General features: G+C 40.9%; 1 protein-coding gene across 1 annotated transcript; it reads left to right on the top strand.

Moving 5' to 3' along the window:
• The first annotated feature begins 13 nt into the window (after positions 1 to 13).
• On the top strand, positions 14 to 15990 carry Blzf1 (basic leucine zipper nuclear factor 1). Its single transcript, XM_021161665.2, has 8 exons — positions 14 to 73; positions 181 to 388; positions 1021 to 1098; positions 4748 to 5184; positions 7734 to 7933; positions 9120 to 9248; positions 11612 to 11831; positions 14753 to 15990. The coding sequence occupies exons 3-8, from the start codon at positions 1059 to 1061 to the stop codon at positions 14936 to 14938; spliced, it is 1212 nt and encodes a 403-aa protein (XP_021017324.1). The 5' UTR covers positions 14 to 73; positions 181 to 388; positions 1021 to 1058; the 3' UTR covers positions 14939 to 15990.
• The last annotated feature ends 1618 nt before the right edge of the window (positions 15991 to 17608 follow it).

Here is a 17608-nt window from a genome sequence, read left to right as displayed (position 1 = left end):
CGCCACCTTCTCAGTTCCAACGCGTTCACTTCCGTCTGGCTGGTAGTGACCCGGAAGTTTAAGCGTCTATATGGTTTGCATTATCTATTGGTACTTTTTTTTTAAAAAGTAGGTATCTTCCAGTTTTCGCTTTCCGAGCCGATACATAGTAGACCCTGTCTTTCTTCATTTTACACACAGCACGAAGTGTCGGTTGGTCCTTGTCCTTCCGAAGAGCATTCCGGAAATGAAACCCTGTGTACTAGGAAGTGATTAGAGTGAGCGAGGCGCTGCGTGTCAGGGAGGCTTGGGCGGGTTGGCTTCCGAGTGCCAGGGGAGTTTACAAGTCAGCCGGCTGCTGAGCGAGTGAAGAGCCTGAGCAGTGGACATTGAAGTAAGGATATCACAGGTAAGTCCTGCAGCCCGCCCGTGTGCCGGACGCGGTGGGAAGAGGGTGGGCTGGGCTGGAGCTCGGCGGCCATTGGTTTGATATTTAAAGGTTGTTCTGGGAAGAGGCTCCTCCTGACAGGGACAAACTTGGGCTCGTACTCCTGGGGAATGAGGCTGACAGGCTTAATGCTTCCACCTCCTCTCCTTTTAAAGTCGGCACCCATGCCTCCCCACACCTTCACCCGGTGTTTCTTAGACAAGGACACTTGCTCTTCGGCATTGCATGGTCCCAGCGAAGTTTCTGACTTTAAAGTCTCTGTTTGCCATTGGATAGAGTTTCAGGATGCATTCCCAGGGCAAGGATTTGTGATGTTCAGGAAGTTAGACCGGGTACTGAATCGTATACATCTGAGAACAGTCAGCTTTTAGGACGTGTGGTTACCTATTCTACAGTCGACTCCAGAGACCACTTAAACCTATGCCTGGTTTTTCATTATTTAACAAGTATACATTACTGCCCGTCAAAAGGAAATAATGAAGAACGTGGGTACTAAAGACAGAAACAATTAAAACCTAACTTTTAAAGTAGATGCATTCTCTGAATATATTGTTATTGCTTTAATTCTTTCGTATATATATATACATCTCTAGGTCTTCGGTGAAAGTCTTGGATTGTATTTTCATTGATTATGGAAAAAATGAATACCCTTAAAAGTTCGGAAAACAAAGGTAAGTGTTTCTGTTTTGATAATAATTGATTTGGTTTTTTGGTTGATTGGTTGATTGGTTGCTTTTTTTTTTTTGGTTTGGGGGGGAGGGGTTTGTTTTGGGTTTATTTTGGAGTGGGAGGGCGTTATTTGAGACAGGGTTTCTCTGGGTTGCCTTGGCTGCCCTAGAACTCACTGGCCTTGAACGCAGAGAGCTCCCCCTTGATTATCTAGTAAGGCAGGTAATACAACTGTTCGTTTTATTTTTACTACACTGTAACTGTTGTTAGTGAAAAAAGATGTTTGTGCTACATGGATCAATGAAAACTACACCTATATTTGATGTCACTTGTCTGCATCCTTTAACTGTCTCGGGAGAGCAATGTGATTGTCAGTATAACAACAGAACTTTCTCTCAAGCATGTGAATAGCACTGCCATCATAGGAGGGGTGGACCATTACCTATAGGGCTCATCGCAAACCTAAAATAAACAATTTAACTAAATATTAAAGTTGTAGGCTTGTACATTAAAAATACATCAATGACAGTTAATTTAGCAAACAGATAGTAAGGTCTGGGACATTTAAATAATAAGGATCAGGTGGAAATGGGTGGAAATGATTCTATAAGCAAATGAATTTGGAAATGCTGGGTTGGATTGGTTATGCAGGCATTTCTTAGCACTGTTAGGAAACCAGTGTATACTGTGAAACACCAGAAGCTGTGCTTCATGCATAAGTGTGCACACACATTTGATCAAGCAACTGTTTATCCAGAGCCTAGAGAGCAGAGGTTCTCAATATGTGGGTCATGACCCCCACGTATCAGATATTTGCATTACATATATACATAACAGTAGCATAATTACAGCTCTGAAGTAGCAACGAAGTGTGCTGTTGGGGTCACCACAACACGGGGAACTGTATTAAAGGATCTCAGCCTTCGGAAGGTTGGGAACCACTGGACTGGAGGAAAGGGCTGGGGATCACCTTTATAAAGGTTAATGTGATTGTCGGTAGCATACTTTTCTAATGTAATAGCTAAACTTTACTAGGTGATAATGGTGACATTGAAAACACTAAAGCTGGGCCTTGTGGCACAGGCTTGTGATTCCAGCTACTTGGGAGGCTGAGACAGGAGGATCACAAATTCATACCCTGTTTGGGTCCAGAGTCAGTTCAAGGCTAGCGTGGGCAACCTAGGCAGATGCTGTCTCAAAACTGTAAAATGAGGGCTGTGATAAAGCTTTGGCTAGACTGCTTGCCAGGACCCAGCTTCAATCCCACTGCCTGCCCCCATGCTTGCAGAAAGAGTATTGTCCCAAGATTTACCAAGAGACATCCTCAGTTTAGCAGTTTATTGTTTAATTTGCATATGTTCCAGAAGGTCTGTCAGACTATAATATAAAGGAGCTATGAATTACTGTTTTAATGTAGAAGGAAAAGCCAAGATGTTTTAATTTTTTTTTCCCTAAAGGTTTAAATGAAGTTTAGGTATGTGTTCATAGAGTAATAAACTCATTAATTAAACATTTGCTTTTCTTCTTTATGCTGTGCACATTTCATTAGCAGGTAAAATGAGCTGGTAAAAGTATCTGTGACTAAAGGAGCTTCCGATAGTCCAGCCTAGAACTATTCTGAAATGCTATAGCACTTCCAGTGTCTCCCAGCTCCCAGGCATGGGATGGGGAGCCCATGACGGGACTAGGGTTGTTCCACAACCGGCGGTGGAAACTTAGTATTATCTTGGCTCATGAGTTTGATGTTCTGCCTGTGCCCAGTCATGTGACGTAGAAACACTTCTGCTCCTACTTTTACACTGCCCTTAGTAAAGGCAGTGTTTGTCTCAGTGATGACCTCTAATCATGCTCTTTGCTTTCTGGAATCTAAAGCAAAAGATTGGTAAATTGTGACCCTCAGACTGCTTGAAAAAGTTTGCAGCCAATTTGATGATTATAAACCTTGGCTGAATCCATGTAAATCAGGTGTTATCCTGAATAAAGTAGGTTCTGTTTTTCTTATTACTTACTTAACCAAAAATGTTTTTGCCATTAAAAGAAAAAAATGGTTTTGTTTTCTCATGTGGGTGCCTAGAAACTTTCTTCAGTTTTACTTCATCATTCCAAAAGCCTACAATATTTCACCCCAGGCCTTTTACCAAAACTCAGAAAGTAGACGAGTGACCTTGCTGGTTCTTCACATTTCATCAGTCCAAGGGAAAGCCAGGATGGAGAAGCCACAGCCCTTCCATGTGTTTTAACTGATTAGTGCCTGATCCCAGGTGGGAAGAGAGTGCTCCAGGGATGCAGGTGACTCCCTCAGAGGATGGAGAGCACGGATGGGTGCTTGGCTTTGCTCAGCATTATTCATAATTACAGAGCTGGTGCTAGAGGTTTTTGTCTTCTCACTGGAAGGATGTAATTATTCATGAATGTGCCCTGAATTGCCTAGTACATATGTAATAAAGGTTTCTGTGTGTGTCACAGGGAAAAAAGAAATGATGAAAGGTAAGAAAATGCAAAGCCCTAGCTCTGCCTGCTCGCCCGCACGTTAGCAAGAGCTGGTGAGTTATTCCTGGTAGCCATGAGTTCTTAGCAACTAGAACAGTTTAAATAAACTTAAGGGGAAATTGGACTTGAAGGTTGGTTGACTATCTTGACTGAAATTTTGTTTTGTTTGAAAAGAAATATCTGTCAAATACACATTGTTTCTTTGCTTTTCAACAGACTTTGTGATTTGTCCTCAAATTTCTATGATTTGGAGTTCCTTTATTTGATTTTTTTCTTTATGAAAGCTTTATTTAAACTTCTAGATCAACTATGTTATGACTTGCCTAGGAATCCATTTTGACTTGAACCATAACCAAGTATCTAACCGGAATCTTATTTGCCAAGCTCAGTGGGCTGGAATGAAGTTACTTTAGGGATGACTTTATTTTTGTTTTTGTTAACTTATAGTTAATGCACAATTCTGTACTTTTAAATACCAGAAATAGACAATTAACAGAAAAACAGATTAGGTAAAATTAAACAAACCTAAACTCACATGAAAACTCATATGAAAACTAGTCAACCATAGTGCTGTGTGAAGGGGCAGAGGCAGGAAGAATCCAGACTGAGGTTGTCTGGGACTGCATGTCAGCTTTGTGGCCAGCTTAAATTACATAGGAAGGCCCTGAAGGCCCTGTCTACACACACACACCTTTATTTTTAATCTATGAAATGAAAATGTCTTATATTCCAGTGACGTCATTTTAACGCTATCATAACAGAAAGTAAGAATTATATTTTATGATATTAAGTAAACTTTCTTTGGACTGTGTTTTTACCAGGTGCCAGAGTTGTTAAGCCTCTTCCAGGCAGCCTAGCTGGTTTCTGTTTCTTCCAGGCAGCTGCTCTGATCTCCGCAGATCTTTGCAGCGAGGCTCCTGAGACCAACTGTAGGCCTTTATTGTTTACTACAGGGATGGAGGGGCCTAGTGAATCTTGTCATTTTCTGGGACTTCCTGGAGCTGTTTTGAGTTTACTTCTGGCTTAAGGAACTTCCCTGCAGGAGGTAGTGTTTCAGTCTGGGAGGAAACTGCTACAGGACAAGTAGTCTTGGTGGGTTGTTTGGGTTTTTTTTTTAATCATTTCTTTTGTCAAATTGTCCTCTGTTTAACATCTTGCTAGGCATCCTTACTTCGACCCCAATCCGAGGAGCAGGAGATGGAATGGAAACGGAGGAGCCCCCTAAGTCTGTTGAAGTCACCCACGGAGTCCAACCCATAAATCAACATGTCCTTCCAAGTCCACGGAAGAAAGTCTCCTCAGACAGCCCGGGTGTTCTTCAGCTGGGGAAGATTCTTAATGAAAGAACAGTGGAAGTTGAAGCTGTCAGAATATTTGTTCCCAAAGCTGCTATCACTCACGACATCCCCACCAAGAACACAAAGGTTAAGTCCCTAGGACATCACAGAGAAGAACTCCACAGTCAGGCAGAAGTGGTCACAGACCCAAGGAAGGAGCTCTCAGAGGTAAAGAAGGTTTTGGAAAAGCTCAAGAATTCTGAAAGGAGGCTACTTCAGGACAAAGAAGGCCTTTCCAATCAGCTCCGAGTACAGACAGAGGTAAGCAAGTGCCTAGCTTCAGTGAATTCTAGTCTTTACCTCTGGGCCTTTTAATCCCATGCTAGCAAACTGCATTTTCTCACAAATGTCGTTTGTCATATGTTGTCATTTCTCTAAATACTTCCTCTTTAACTTCTCATTCTGCCATAGGGCCTCTAGAAAGAGTTTATGTTGGGCAAGCATACTCTAAACGTGCTGGGAGTGGAGGTGCGAGGAAGCTTTAGACAAGACCTGCCTCTAAGTTATAAAAGTAGGTTACATTTATAAACTGACCAGGTCAGTCTTTGCCATTGACAAGCTAGCAGTCCTTGTTTTTAGAATTCATTCCTGACGGGGGGAGAGGGGGATAAAAAAAAATTACTGGGCCTTCATTAGAAATTAATAAGACCTTTAATCCCAGCATTCGGGAGGCAGAGGCAGGCAGATTTCTGAGTTCAAGGCCAGCCCGGTCTATAGAGTGAGTTCCAGGACAGCCAGGGCCAAACAGAGAAACCCTGTCTCGAAAAAAACAAAACAACCCCCCCCCAAAAATTAATAAGACTCTATAGTGTTCAGATGTACTACTTTAATCTCTGCAGCTTAATAAAATTGCTTTAACCTTCCCTTATTCCTGTCTAGCCTTTGCTTCATTAGCATTGTTGCTGTTGTTGATTGTTATTACTGGTGCGTGTGTTGGTGTTAATGTGTGCTGTATATGGAAGGGGAAGGGACTCTGGCCAGCTTGAGCATTGGCAAGCATGGTCCTGGCAGGCTTTGCCCTTCTGCATTACCTCTGCCTTGCTAAACCCTGTTAGATTACATTTCTAAAGCTAGCCACCAAAGTCCATTCCCACATTTGTCCGTGTCCTCCTCCTGAGGCTGACTGCCGAGGTCCAGCTATCAAATGCCCCCTTTGGCTTACCTAACTAATATACCCAATCAAAATTAAATACCTTATGCTAACATGGGGTTTCCCCATGTGCCTTTATAAACCACCATTTTCCTATGTGCCACGTGTGTCTCCTCTCTACCCAGAGTCATTTCTTTGTCCCCCTCCAAGACAAATACTCTCCTCCCTCTTCCTTGTTCCCTTCCCCTTCTCCTTCATCCTCTAACCCCTGTCTTTGTCTCTTATTTCCTGCCCTCTGTCCTTCTGGGGCAAATATGTCTCCTTTGTGCTGAAAGCTGGTCTTGGGGTCCTGAGCCCATACTTTTCCTAACAGAGGGGATGCATTCCACTTCACAGGTGTGGAGGTCAGAAGACCTTACATGGAACCCACTTGGGCTCAAGGGTTACACTTAGATCAGGTTGTGAGGCCTTCATAGTGAGCTCTCACCCACTGAGCCATCTCTGAAGCCCAAAACTACATCTCTTTGCAAGAAGATTGTATGTGTGACATAATGATTAGTGGTTCTTATCCAAAAAACTTAATGAATTTAATATATTTTAATATACTTAATTAATTTCTAAGCGCAAAATAGTATATATTTATTTGTAAACATTTTAGAAGATTCAGAAAGAAGACACTAGGGAAATGGTTTAGTGGGTAAGAATGCTGACTGTCAAGCATGGAGACCTGAGTTCAAATCCCCAACACCCATGTAAAAAACCTGGCATAGCCAGGCACACCTTTTCTGTCAGTTCTAGGCTGTTGGGGTGGGGTCCTAGACAGGATTTCTGGTCCTTGCTAGCCTCTAGCCTAGCTATGATTGTTTCATTGACAGACCCTATCTCAAGGAAGTAAGTCAGATATAGGGACACTAGTATCCTCCTCTGGCCTCCACACATGTGGGAACACACACACCATTTTTAAATGATTAAAAGGAAAATTCAGAAAGAATAAAAATGATAACACCTGGGCTGGAGAGATGGTTCAGCAGTTAAGAGTGCTGACTGCTCTTCTGAAGGTCCTGAGTTCAAATCCCAACAACCAGGTGGTGGCTCATAACCATCTGTAATGAGATCTGATGCCCTCTTATGGTATGTCTGAAGACAGCTACAGTGTACTTACGTATAATAATAAATAAATCTTTGGGCTGGAGCAAGTGGGCCCAGAGCAAGCAGAGGTCCTGAGTGAGCAAAGGTCCTGAGTTCAATTCCCAGCAACCACATGATGGCTCACAACCATCTCTACAGCTTCAGTGACTCATATACATAAAATAAATAAATAAATCTTTTTAAAAAATGGTAACACTTATAATTACATTGTCCAGATATAAGTACATAACTGCCCATATAAGTTCATTTTGTCTTAGTTATGTTATTTTTTTCTTAATTTTTTTTTTATTGAAAATAGATTTCTGTTTTACACAATATATCCTGATTAGAGTTTCCTCTCCCTCTGCTCCTCCCAGTTCCTCCTCCCCTCCCTTTCTCATCTCTATCCACCCCTTTTCTGTCTTCTCATTAGGAAACAAACAGGCTTCTAAGGAATAATAATAAAATATAAGACGAAAACTAACACATTGGAATAGGACCCAAAGGACACAGAAATAGATTCTCTGTCATAAATTTGGCTACATTCAAATCAGTGACTTTTCTTGAGCTTGGTTGTCTTTTTCCATCCTAGATAAATCGTGAGTTAAAGAAGTTACTCGTGGCTTCTGTTGGGGATGACCCGCAGTATCACTTTGAACGTCTAGCCCGGGAGAAGAACCAGCTCATCTTAGAAAATGAAGCACTAGGTCGGAACACAGCCCAGCTTTCTGAACAACTGGAACGGATGTCAATACAGTGCGATGTCTGGAGAAGTAAATTCCTTGCAAGCAGGTATTCTTCTGTTACAGATGTATGTCCTTCCCTGTTGTTTGTCTGTCTGTCACCATTCTGATGCATAACACATAGTAATAGTGAAAATTTCTCACTTAAGATCGTCAGAGTGCTTCTTATCTTGGTGATATGTGGCAGCCCCGGGGGGGGGGGGGGGAGGGGCGTACAGTCTCCTGGAGAGGTGATGCATGGTCCTCCTTTATTCTAGAATCACTCTTACTGCAGTAAACAAAACACAGCGATAAAGTAAAGTAAAATATAGAAACATTATGGTCAGAAAAGACATATGTAGACCCTCCCCCTTTTCCTCCTTCCTCTCCCCGTCTCCCTCCTGCTGGAGAGAGCCACCGCTCATCCCCACTTCCTGGGACAGTCTTCTCCACGCAGTGTGCACTGTCCTTTTTGCTCCTTTATCTGGATGAAGAGCTTTTCAGCCTCCTCCCACATAGAAACAGAAAGCTGTCGTTTTACACATATCTGATGAGACAGACCTTAACACATGTGAAAACCCACAAGGCTCTGGAGTCCAGGCCTCAGGACCCGCAGGCTGGTCCTGGGAAGCTCTGCTGTGCATCCTCTCTCCACTCAGCCTTTCACATGCCTTAAACTTTGCCTCATCAGATACTGAGAAGGTATCTTCTGGAGAAAACAAAAAGCAGGGTGTAGAAAAGTTTGTAATAAATGTCTCAACACATCCCATGTATTTATTTTTCACACATTTATGTTGAAATACATTAAATTTATTTTTTGGAAAAATAAGAAACTTGTCTATATACAGGGAAAATGAGCCTGCTTGGCAGGGGAAAGGCTATTTGTTTTAAAACTTTTCAGTATTTTGCTCAGAGGAAAGTACAATTGAGTAGTGAGAAAAATCATTTATTTTTCTTTCCCTTTCTGTTTCTTAAAGTTAGAACCGTCTACTTGGGAGTTGTAAACTGATACATTTAGAGTAGCATTGGTGTAAGTTCAAGTCACTATATAAAAAGTATTTTTCTGTCATTTAAAAATATTTCATAAGCTCTGCATGTTAAAATGTTCTCATTTAAAATGCTGGAATTGCCAAGCAGTCTGGGTGTGTTAGGTCCTGTTGTCAGCCTTTGAAACTAACAATCACGAAGAAGCAGTAGATTGACCTGTGTGTGCTGTCACCGCGGGAGAACTGGATGTGCGTTTTGATCTTTTTCAGGGTAATGGCAGATGAGTTAACAAACTTCAGAGTAGTTTTACAGCGTCAGAACCGAGATGCCCAGAGCGCTCTCCAGGATCTCCTGAGTGAACGAGAGCAGTTTCGTCAGGAAATGATCTCTACCCAAAAGTAAGACTTGTTCTCATTCCAGACTCCTCTCTTGTCTCCTGCTGGGTTTGCTATTGTGAAAGGTTTTATTTGAGTGTTTGAGTGTGGCCACGTTTGTTAACATGCCGACTACTGTATACTTAAGTCTCACTTTAAAATAGATGCCCTGAGAGGAAGAAACCCTAAAAAGAAAGGATGGTGGTGTTACATCTTACATTGCTAGTGGGGAAAAGAATTATTACATCTGTAAGTGGGGGCATTTCTGCATTTCAAAGCAGTTCCTGAGTGTGGTTAAGGTGGTTTGTGTAGTTTTGGTAGAAGCCAAGTGTCTGAGCCATAATATGTCAAAGTACGGAATTTTTTTTAGAAGCAATTAAGGCAGTGCTTCAAGGGAAATGCTTGTTTAGGGCTGGCCATAATGATGCAGACCTGTAAGTCAAGACTTGGGAGGCTGAGGCTGAAGTACCTCAATTCCAGGCCAGTCTGGCAGTGCAGTAAGATCATATCATTAAGGAGATAAAAAGGGAAGTTTATTTGGGACATGAGAAAAGTCTCATTAGTAATTTAAGTTACTATTTCAAGAATACAAAAAAAGCAAATTCAACCCAAACTAAACAGAACTGAGAAAGAATACTAATGATGATAGACAGCTAAAACAATTTTTTGATGATAGTTTTTTAAAAAGACAAACTGAAGAAATGTCTAGCTTGAAGTGACAGGTACAGAGCCTGCATGGGTCTGTGCTAAGTCCTCAGCATACATGCTGTGGTTGTTTAGCGTGGGATTTTTGTGGAACTCCTAACAGTGGATGTGGAGGTCTCTGACTCTTTGGCCTGCTCGGGGACCCTTTTCCTCCTCCTGAGTTACCACATCCAGCCATGATAGGAGGGTTTGTACCTAGTCTCACTGCATCTCGTTATACTGTGTCTGGTTGATGATAGCACTGGGAGGTCCGGAGTTTTCTGAAAGGAAACAGAAGAGCAGTAGATCTGGGGGAGAGAGGAGGTGGTGCTGGTGGGAAACTGGGTAGAGAGGGAGGAGGAGAGGCTGTGGTTGGTATGTATATATAAGAAAAGATTGGATAAATAAGAAAAAAAGAAAGAAATGCCTATCTAGTAACCTAAAGAGAGATGGCACCTGTTAAGTATTAGGAATGAAAGCCCGCACTCAAGAGATTCAGTAGACTTAGCAACAGCCGTCAGGGATGTTACTCATACTGCTAGCCAATCAAGTCAGTGATTCAGATAAGCTCTGTAAAGACACTGCTAGCCTGGCAGTGGTGGCGCACGCCTTTAATCCCACCCAGCACTTGGGGGGCAGAGGCAGGTGGATTTCTGAGTTCGAGGCCAGCCTGGTCTACAAAGTGAGTTCTAGGACAGCCAGGGCTACACACAGACAAACCCTGTCTCAAAAAACCAAAAAAAAAAAAAAAAAAAAAAAAAAAACATTGCCCCGAAAAAAAAAAAAAAAGACATTGCTCCGGTTACTTAAGAACAAGCATAGGAGGGCTGCAGAGCTGGTGCAGCAGTTAACTGTGTGTACTGCACTTGCAGAGCATCTGAGTCAGCACCAGGCTAGGCAGCTTATCACCACTTGCGGCTTCAGCTCCAGGAGATCTCATACCCTCTTCTGTCCTCTGTGGGCACCTACACTCACTTAACACACCCATACACACATAAATAATTTTAAAATAAAATAGATCCTAAAAACTAAAATATATAAGTTAACTAGCCCTAACTTATTAAAGCAATTGAACTTGTAGTTAAAAACCAACATGAGAAGGAAATTCTAGCCCTGATGGATCCACTGAATGCTGATAAGCATCTAAGGAAGAGAGAAACACAAATGTACACAAATCCTTCTAGAGCATCGAAGGAGAGGGGCAAGCATTATGATAACAAACTAGAGACATAACATAAACGTTCAGTCTTTAATGAACATAAATATAAAAATCCTTAATGGAATGTTAGCGAATCAAATCCAACAATACAGAACATCATTTATACAGTATGACCAAGCAGAGCAATACAGAACATCATTTATACAGTATGACCAAGCAGAGGTAACTACAGATACTGGAGATTGATGTAGCATCCAGACATCAACAAATACTAAAACTCTGAAATACACTAATATCTGTAATTTCTATATCAAAATGTGTTTACACTAAACTGTACTGCTTGATTCATGGTTTTCAGGTAACAACCTAGTAGATTAGCAAGTGTCTTCTGCCCTATAATCTATGTGACCAGATGTCCTGAAACTTGAAATCTGAGCAAAGATGGTAGATGACTTCTGGAATATGCTGCTCACTTATTCTCTCTTACTGGCTCTTACATTTTGTCTTTTTATCAGTGTTCACTGTTCATGTGTGTTCTGTGCAGATTTTTGGAAGAACTCTTGGTCTCCTTACAGTGGGGGAGAGAGCAGACATACTCCCCTAACACACAGCCCCATAGCACGGCAGACTTAGCACTCACGAACCATGGACTGGCACAAGCAATACATGCCCATCTGTTGGGGAATGTTGGCATTAGCCATCAAAAGAAGATTCCAGCAACAGTCGAATTCTGCAGTACCCCAGCTGAGAAAATGGCTGAAAAGGTAACATTCTTCTCTTCCATGCATGTGGAATGTGTTTTCTGAGCTGCAAGATTTTATTCACCCCTTACTGAAAACTGTGTGTTATGCTTGGCATTAGGAGTTTTGAAATGTAGATTCTTTTTTTTTTTTTTGGTTTTTTGAGACAGAGTTTCTCTGTGTAGCCCTGGCTGTCCCAGAACTCACTTTGTAGACCAGGCTGGCCTCGAACTCAGAAATCCGCCTGCCTCTGCCTCCCGAGTGCTGGGATTAAAGGCGTGCGCCACCACACCCAGCTTGAAATGTAGATCTTAAATTTGTTTTCCATGTTAATAAGCTCATGGTCTTAGAGAAAATTCCTCCTCTGACTCTTAAATTTCCAAATGTCACTATTCTCTTCTAAGGAGAATAATAGTTTTAAAAGTTAGCTAACAGATCATTAACTCTGTAGAAATTTGTCTTAGTAAATTATAGGTCACATCAGAAGTGATCTAAGATTATTTAATTCCCACATATAGATGGGACAGACCCAGAGTACTTCAGAGTCAGATAGACCAAGTACTTATCATCTTCAGTGAATTCAAGGCCTGCGTAGGTGACCTGTCACATGCCAGGCTTACCTCCATTAAAACCTCAGTACCCAACTCCCATAATTCATAATCCTGTTAACTAGAACCCCCCTGCTATTAAAATGTGAGCTAGTACTCTGTGTGGCCTGTGCTCACAAGCTGGTGCTCTGTGTGGCCTGTGCTCACAAGCTGGTGCTCTGTGTGGCCTGTGCTCACAAGCTGGTGCTCTGTGTGGCCTGTGCTCACAAGCTGGTTTAAGCTCTGACTTGTTCATGGTGATTGCCTAAGTGTTTCCCCATTGGTCACATCATTCCGTTTAATCCCTCTGAGCTGTGCATCTTCCCCTGTCTCATTAGCTTGTTCTGCCGGCTTCTCTTTTTCTCTGTCTTTGCTAGTTTTCATTCCTATGTACCTGTCCTCATATCCTCCCAGCTACCCAGAATCCAAAGTTTTTGTTAGTTTAACTATTTCTCTTCTTGGGGCACTTCTTAGATTACTACTTCCTGTTCAGCATATGACTTTGAATCCTAAGAAGAAAAAGCGGGCATAAGAACAAGCCAGCTTAAACAAGACCTAGTTGCCTACCTGGATCATATATACATTTCTCTCCCAGGAAAAAGTATCCCTTACTTAGCTCTTATATTGTATTGTTATTGTATGATTTTTCCCTCCAAAATTACTTAAAGGCTGGAGAATATAGCTTATTCTATTTCCTCATGAGCTAGTATAATGTTACACATAGTATGTGCTCACCTACTTACTGAAAGGATCAGTACTAAAAATAAACTACTCAAACTTGTTTGTTCTTCCCTACTATTTCTTTGTTGGGAAGTTACGATGGTGTACTCAGTTGCTGGCAGTATTTTTGAGTGTAGTTGGCTTTTCTGTCTTCAACGAAACACTTCTGTTCCTTTGGTTTCTGTGACTAACCTCCACCTTCTTGTCTTCTCTGCTCTCTGCTTCATTGTGCAACATTGGGTGTGTTTCAGGCCTGGTCTAGATCTGCTTGTTGTTCTACTTTCTTACTCACCACATTCCTCACGTAACAAGACTGACAGCCTCTTCTCCTTGAGTGCTTCGTGACCTTCCAGCCTAACAGCTTCACGAACTGTCCTTTCAGAGATCAATGCAGTAACTTAGTCTCTGCTCTTCCTCCTCCTACTTTAATGCCCACCTAGTTCCATCCTCCATGCTGGGTCGCAGGATCTCCTCAAGGCTTAAAATCCTTCCTTATCATTTTCAGACTAAAATCTAGAAGGCTTTCTGCTGTATCTCAGTCTCCCACTGAATTCCCTTAGCATTTTATTTTTTACTTTAAAGACCCATAATATCATAGCATATGGCATATTTGGAAAGCATTCTTATCTCCTCAAAGTTTATAAGAAACATTTCTTTCTGTCTTTGCTTGCCATCTAACATTTAACTAAGGGCCATAAAAAATAGAAGGTCTGAATGCTGAATTTTAAAGGTGTAGTTAGCAAATGGAAGACCTAAAGTAGTACGGTAGCTCTTACATGATGCCTCTCTAAACAGGAGCTAGGGCATCTTGGATATGCTGTTAACTTAGAAGAAGGGACAGGCTCCAGAGAGTGTGAGGCAGGGAGGGAGCCTGGGAGCGCCTTTGAATCAGTGCAACTATAGGAAAGGGAGCCCAAGCCTGCCCTTCCATGCTGCTTCTGTCACAGTAGCTGACCAGTCACAGTGCCTGCTGCCTTTAAAACATAACGCTGCTAATGCTATGATTAGTTTGAGAATTTGAACATGAGAAATAAGAGCTGGGAACCAAAAAAGTTATTCTTGTCCTTACTTGGACTGTTTTTCAACCCAAGGCTTCCTCTCCTGCTTTGAGTCTCAGTAGAGGAAACAGAAGAAGTCAGGACTGAGGAAGAAATGAGAGAACAAAGTATTGTGAACATAGTTGTTAGCATAAAATATTATCTATAATTGAAAATGGGAGAAATGAAGGACCATTTATTTTACCATAAGTAAAAACAGCATTTCTACAGAAGAATGGAGGTCTGATTCTTACAGACAATTGAGTGATAAGGGAGGAGACAGGCAGGGAGTGGTTTTTGGCTAAAACTGAAAATTGGTATATGAAGTAGAATTCATAAAACTTCATTTTTCTGTTTTCCTTGTACAGATACCTGTAAGAGTATTAGTTTACAATTACTAAAACATAATGTTATAACTAGGCATTATTGCTAAATGTAAGCATTTTGGGAGAAAGGATGAATTCAAATTCATTGAGGTGTTATTTTTTATGATAGCTCCATAAAACTCTATGGAACTATGTAGGTAGTTGTGAACTGGTGAAACCCAAGGCCATTACAGCACATGCTACATACATCTGACATGACCTCTCATCTGTCTTAGGTTCTGCGGATTTTGGATCCAGTTGCCTGTACAGAGAGCTCTCCGGACAACCAATTTGCTGAATCTTCACCAACCACATTACTCACTACAAAGAAAAATATTGGACGTTTCCATCCCTATACCAGATATGAAAATATAACTTTCAATTGCTGCAATCACTGCCAGGGGGAGCTCATTGCTCTTTAGTGTGTAGTCTGTTGGAGCCATGCTTAGTACCAGAGTCATTATCTGGGAGCCCGGATTAGTAAGTTGCTAGAAATAAAATCAATTCCTCATTATATAATACATACCCATGAAGCTATATCATGTACTGGATTCCAGATTATTTTTTAACAAATATCTCAGGGTGAGAAAGTGAAGCTTTGTAGATAATATTTAAAGAACAGAATACTTCCCAGTACATAGTATTTATGCTAAAAAACTAAAAAGATTTTATAATTTTCTTTTAGACCCTATATTATTATTCTGTTATATATTTATATAAACTATAAGCAGGTTTCATTTTGGTGCATAAAACAAAACCAGGCAAACTCCAACCATGCATTGTAAAGGGGTGTGGCCATATCCATCCTTTACCACTGTCTCGGCTGCTTTACTGTAGGGCAGCAGAGTCAGTGTGTGGCTAGCAAAGTCCATCCCTTTATAGAGCAAGTCTGGTAGAATAGCTGGGGTACAGGTTTGCAGTCCCTTTATGGTCACATTGTGGGTATACAAGAGGCCTTCAGAAACACTGGGGTAAGGGGTTAATCTTTCCAAACATATATTAGGAAAACAAAAGAGTATTTTAGAGCTACAACAAATACTTCAATAAGTGTTCCATGCTGTTTAGTTTTGGTGAGGTGTTCTTTCTTTGCACGGTTGCAGTTTGACAAAGGAAACAAATTCATAAGCACCAACTCATATTGGTGTTGAGAACAACAGGAGAAGCTAGCTTGCTAATATAATGATGGAAAGGGATCTTTAGGAGAAAATCCACAATTCACATATGTTATTAAATATATTGTATAATTTATCATAAGGTGCTCATTTATTTGTCTTTAAATATTCACAAAAATCTGTTATCAAAAAAATATACCAAATTTTACAAATTAGTTGGAGCAGTGCCTATCAGAAATCTTCAAAAGGCAAATCTGGTGAAATCAGTGTATGTCAGGGTCAAACCTGCTATTTTTGTCTGACTCATCTGAGCCATTTTTATGGTTTTAAATGGCAATAAAGGTCCTATTTCTTTGTGGTTAGTCCCCTTTCCTTTCAGAAGAGCATGCTTTGGCCTCGGTCTTCAGGTGGCTCTTACTGTTTATGCTGGGGGTTCATTGCCTTTTCCCTTCATAGGAATGGAAATTTTCATGACATTGAATTTGACTATGACTTCTTGTGTACAACAACAAAAGCACAAGAAATGAAAAGAGGAATTTCACCTAAATTGAAAAGCATTCATGCATTGAGGTACACAGTAGCCTACCCAGTTAGAAGTGGGCAGAGGCTGAAGAGATGCCGTAGTCTGTAGAATGCTGCCACACAACATGAGAACCCAAGTCCAGATCTCCAAGCACTCACAGAAAACACTGGGTGCAGCAGCACACATCTATATCCCAGCCAGCACACTTGGAGCACAAACTGGGGAGTGGCATTCATTGAGCAGTCTCTGGCTGAGTTGATGAGCTCCAAGCTAAGTGGTAACTCCTGCCTATCTCAGACTGTAAGGTGGAGAGTGATGAAGGAAGACAGTGCATAAGCCTCTGTCCTTGACAGGTATGCACACACACTCAACGTGTATGTGTGCCATACATACTTGCAAAATGAGCAAATTATTAGTTACCTAAAATGTACATGTATATTTCTGTATACACATGAACAGCAAGCATATCAGAAGATTGTCAGCATCAGTAATGAGTGAAGTGCTATCATTACCATTTTCATGTAGGTAGGATGACTATTAACAAAAAAGCAAGATGGCAACAGTAGGCAAGCCTGAAGAAATCTGGACTACTCTGCTTACCAGCAGATGTGGAAAACAGCTTTCATTCAAGATGGCGTGGGAGTTCCAAAAAAAAAGAAAAGAAAAAGAAAAGAAAAATCTTGGGTCACACCATTCTAGGTTTATAGCCAAGAGAACTTGGGCACTGTCATAGAGAAGAAACTTTGGAGCTGCTATTTATATTTTTTGTCATACTTTCCAGCTATCCTACATGACATCTATACTATCACACATTTTTTAGTATTTTTAGCATTTAGAAATATTGCTTCACTGTCCCATTAATAATAATACCCTGCTTCCTCTTGCCCCCAAACCCAACACTAAGATTTTCCCCATTTCCTTCTAAAAGATTTCATTTCCTTAAACGTTAAAACATTTACTCCGGATGGGGACAGGTGGAACTTTGAGGTTTTTTTCACAAATATCTTCACTTATGATCAAGTATTTGGATACCGTGCATATTCTGCATTCAGTTTTGCTTCTAAATCATAAAACAATCCTAAATTGAGTATTACACAATATGCATTTGGATTTCAAAACCAATTGTAATGAACTATAGGGCCACTTGAGTGCTACAAAAGTTAAGATAGGCTCAGAGCATAGTGGTCCACACCTGCAATCCCGGCACTCAAAGCAGAGGCAGGAGGATTCTTAAGTTCAAGGACAACCTAGGCTACATAGAAAGACCCCCATATCACAAAAACAAAACTAACAATCACAAGACTAAACTATTCTCTCAGCATTTTCCAATTCTTGTAAAATACACGTCAAGAGTTTATGTGAATGAACTCTTATATATGTAATATATTAATATAAATTTATATAAATATATATTTAAACATATGAAGGTCATAGGATTATAGTATATAAAACATTTA

The sequence above is a fragment of the Mus caroli genome, chromosome 1 (assembly GCF_900094665.2).
Source record: "Mus caroli chromosome 1, CAROLI_EIJ_v1.1, whole genome shotgun sequence".
Classification (NCBI taxonomy): domain Eukaryota; kingdom Metazoa; phylum Chordata; class Mammalia; order Rodentia; family Muridae; genus Mus; species Mus caroli.
Note: the sequence above shows the minus strand (reverse complement) of the source record. Positions and strands in the feature narration are given on the sequence as shown.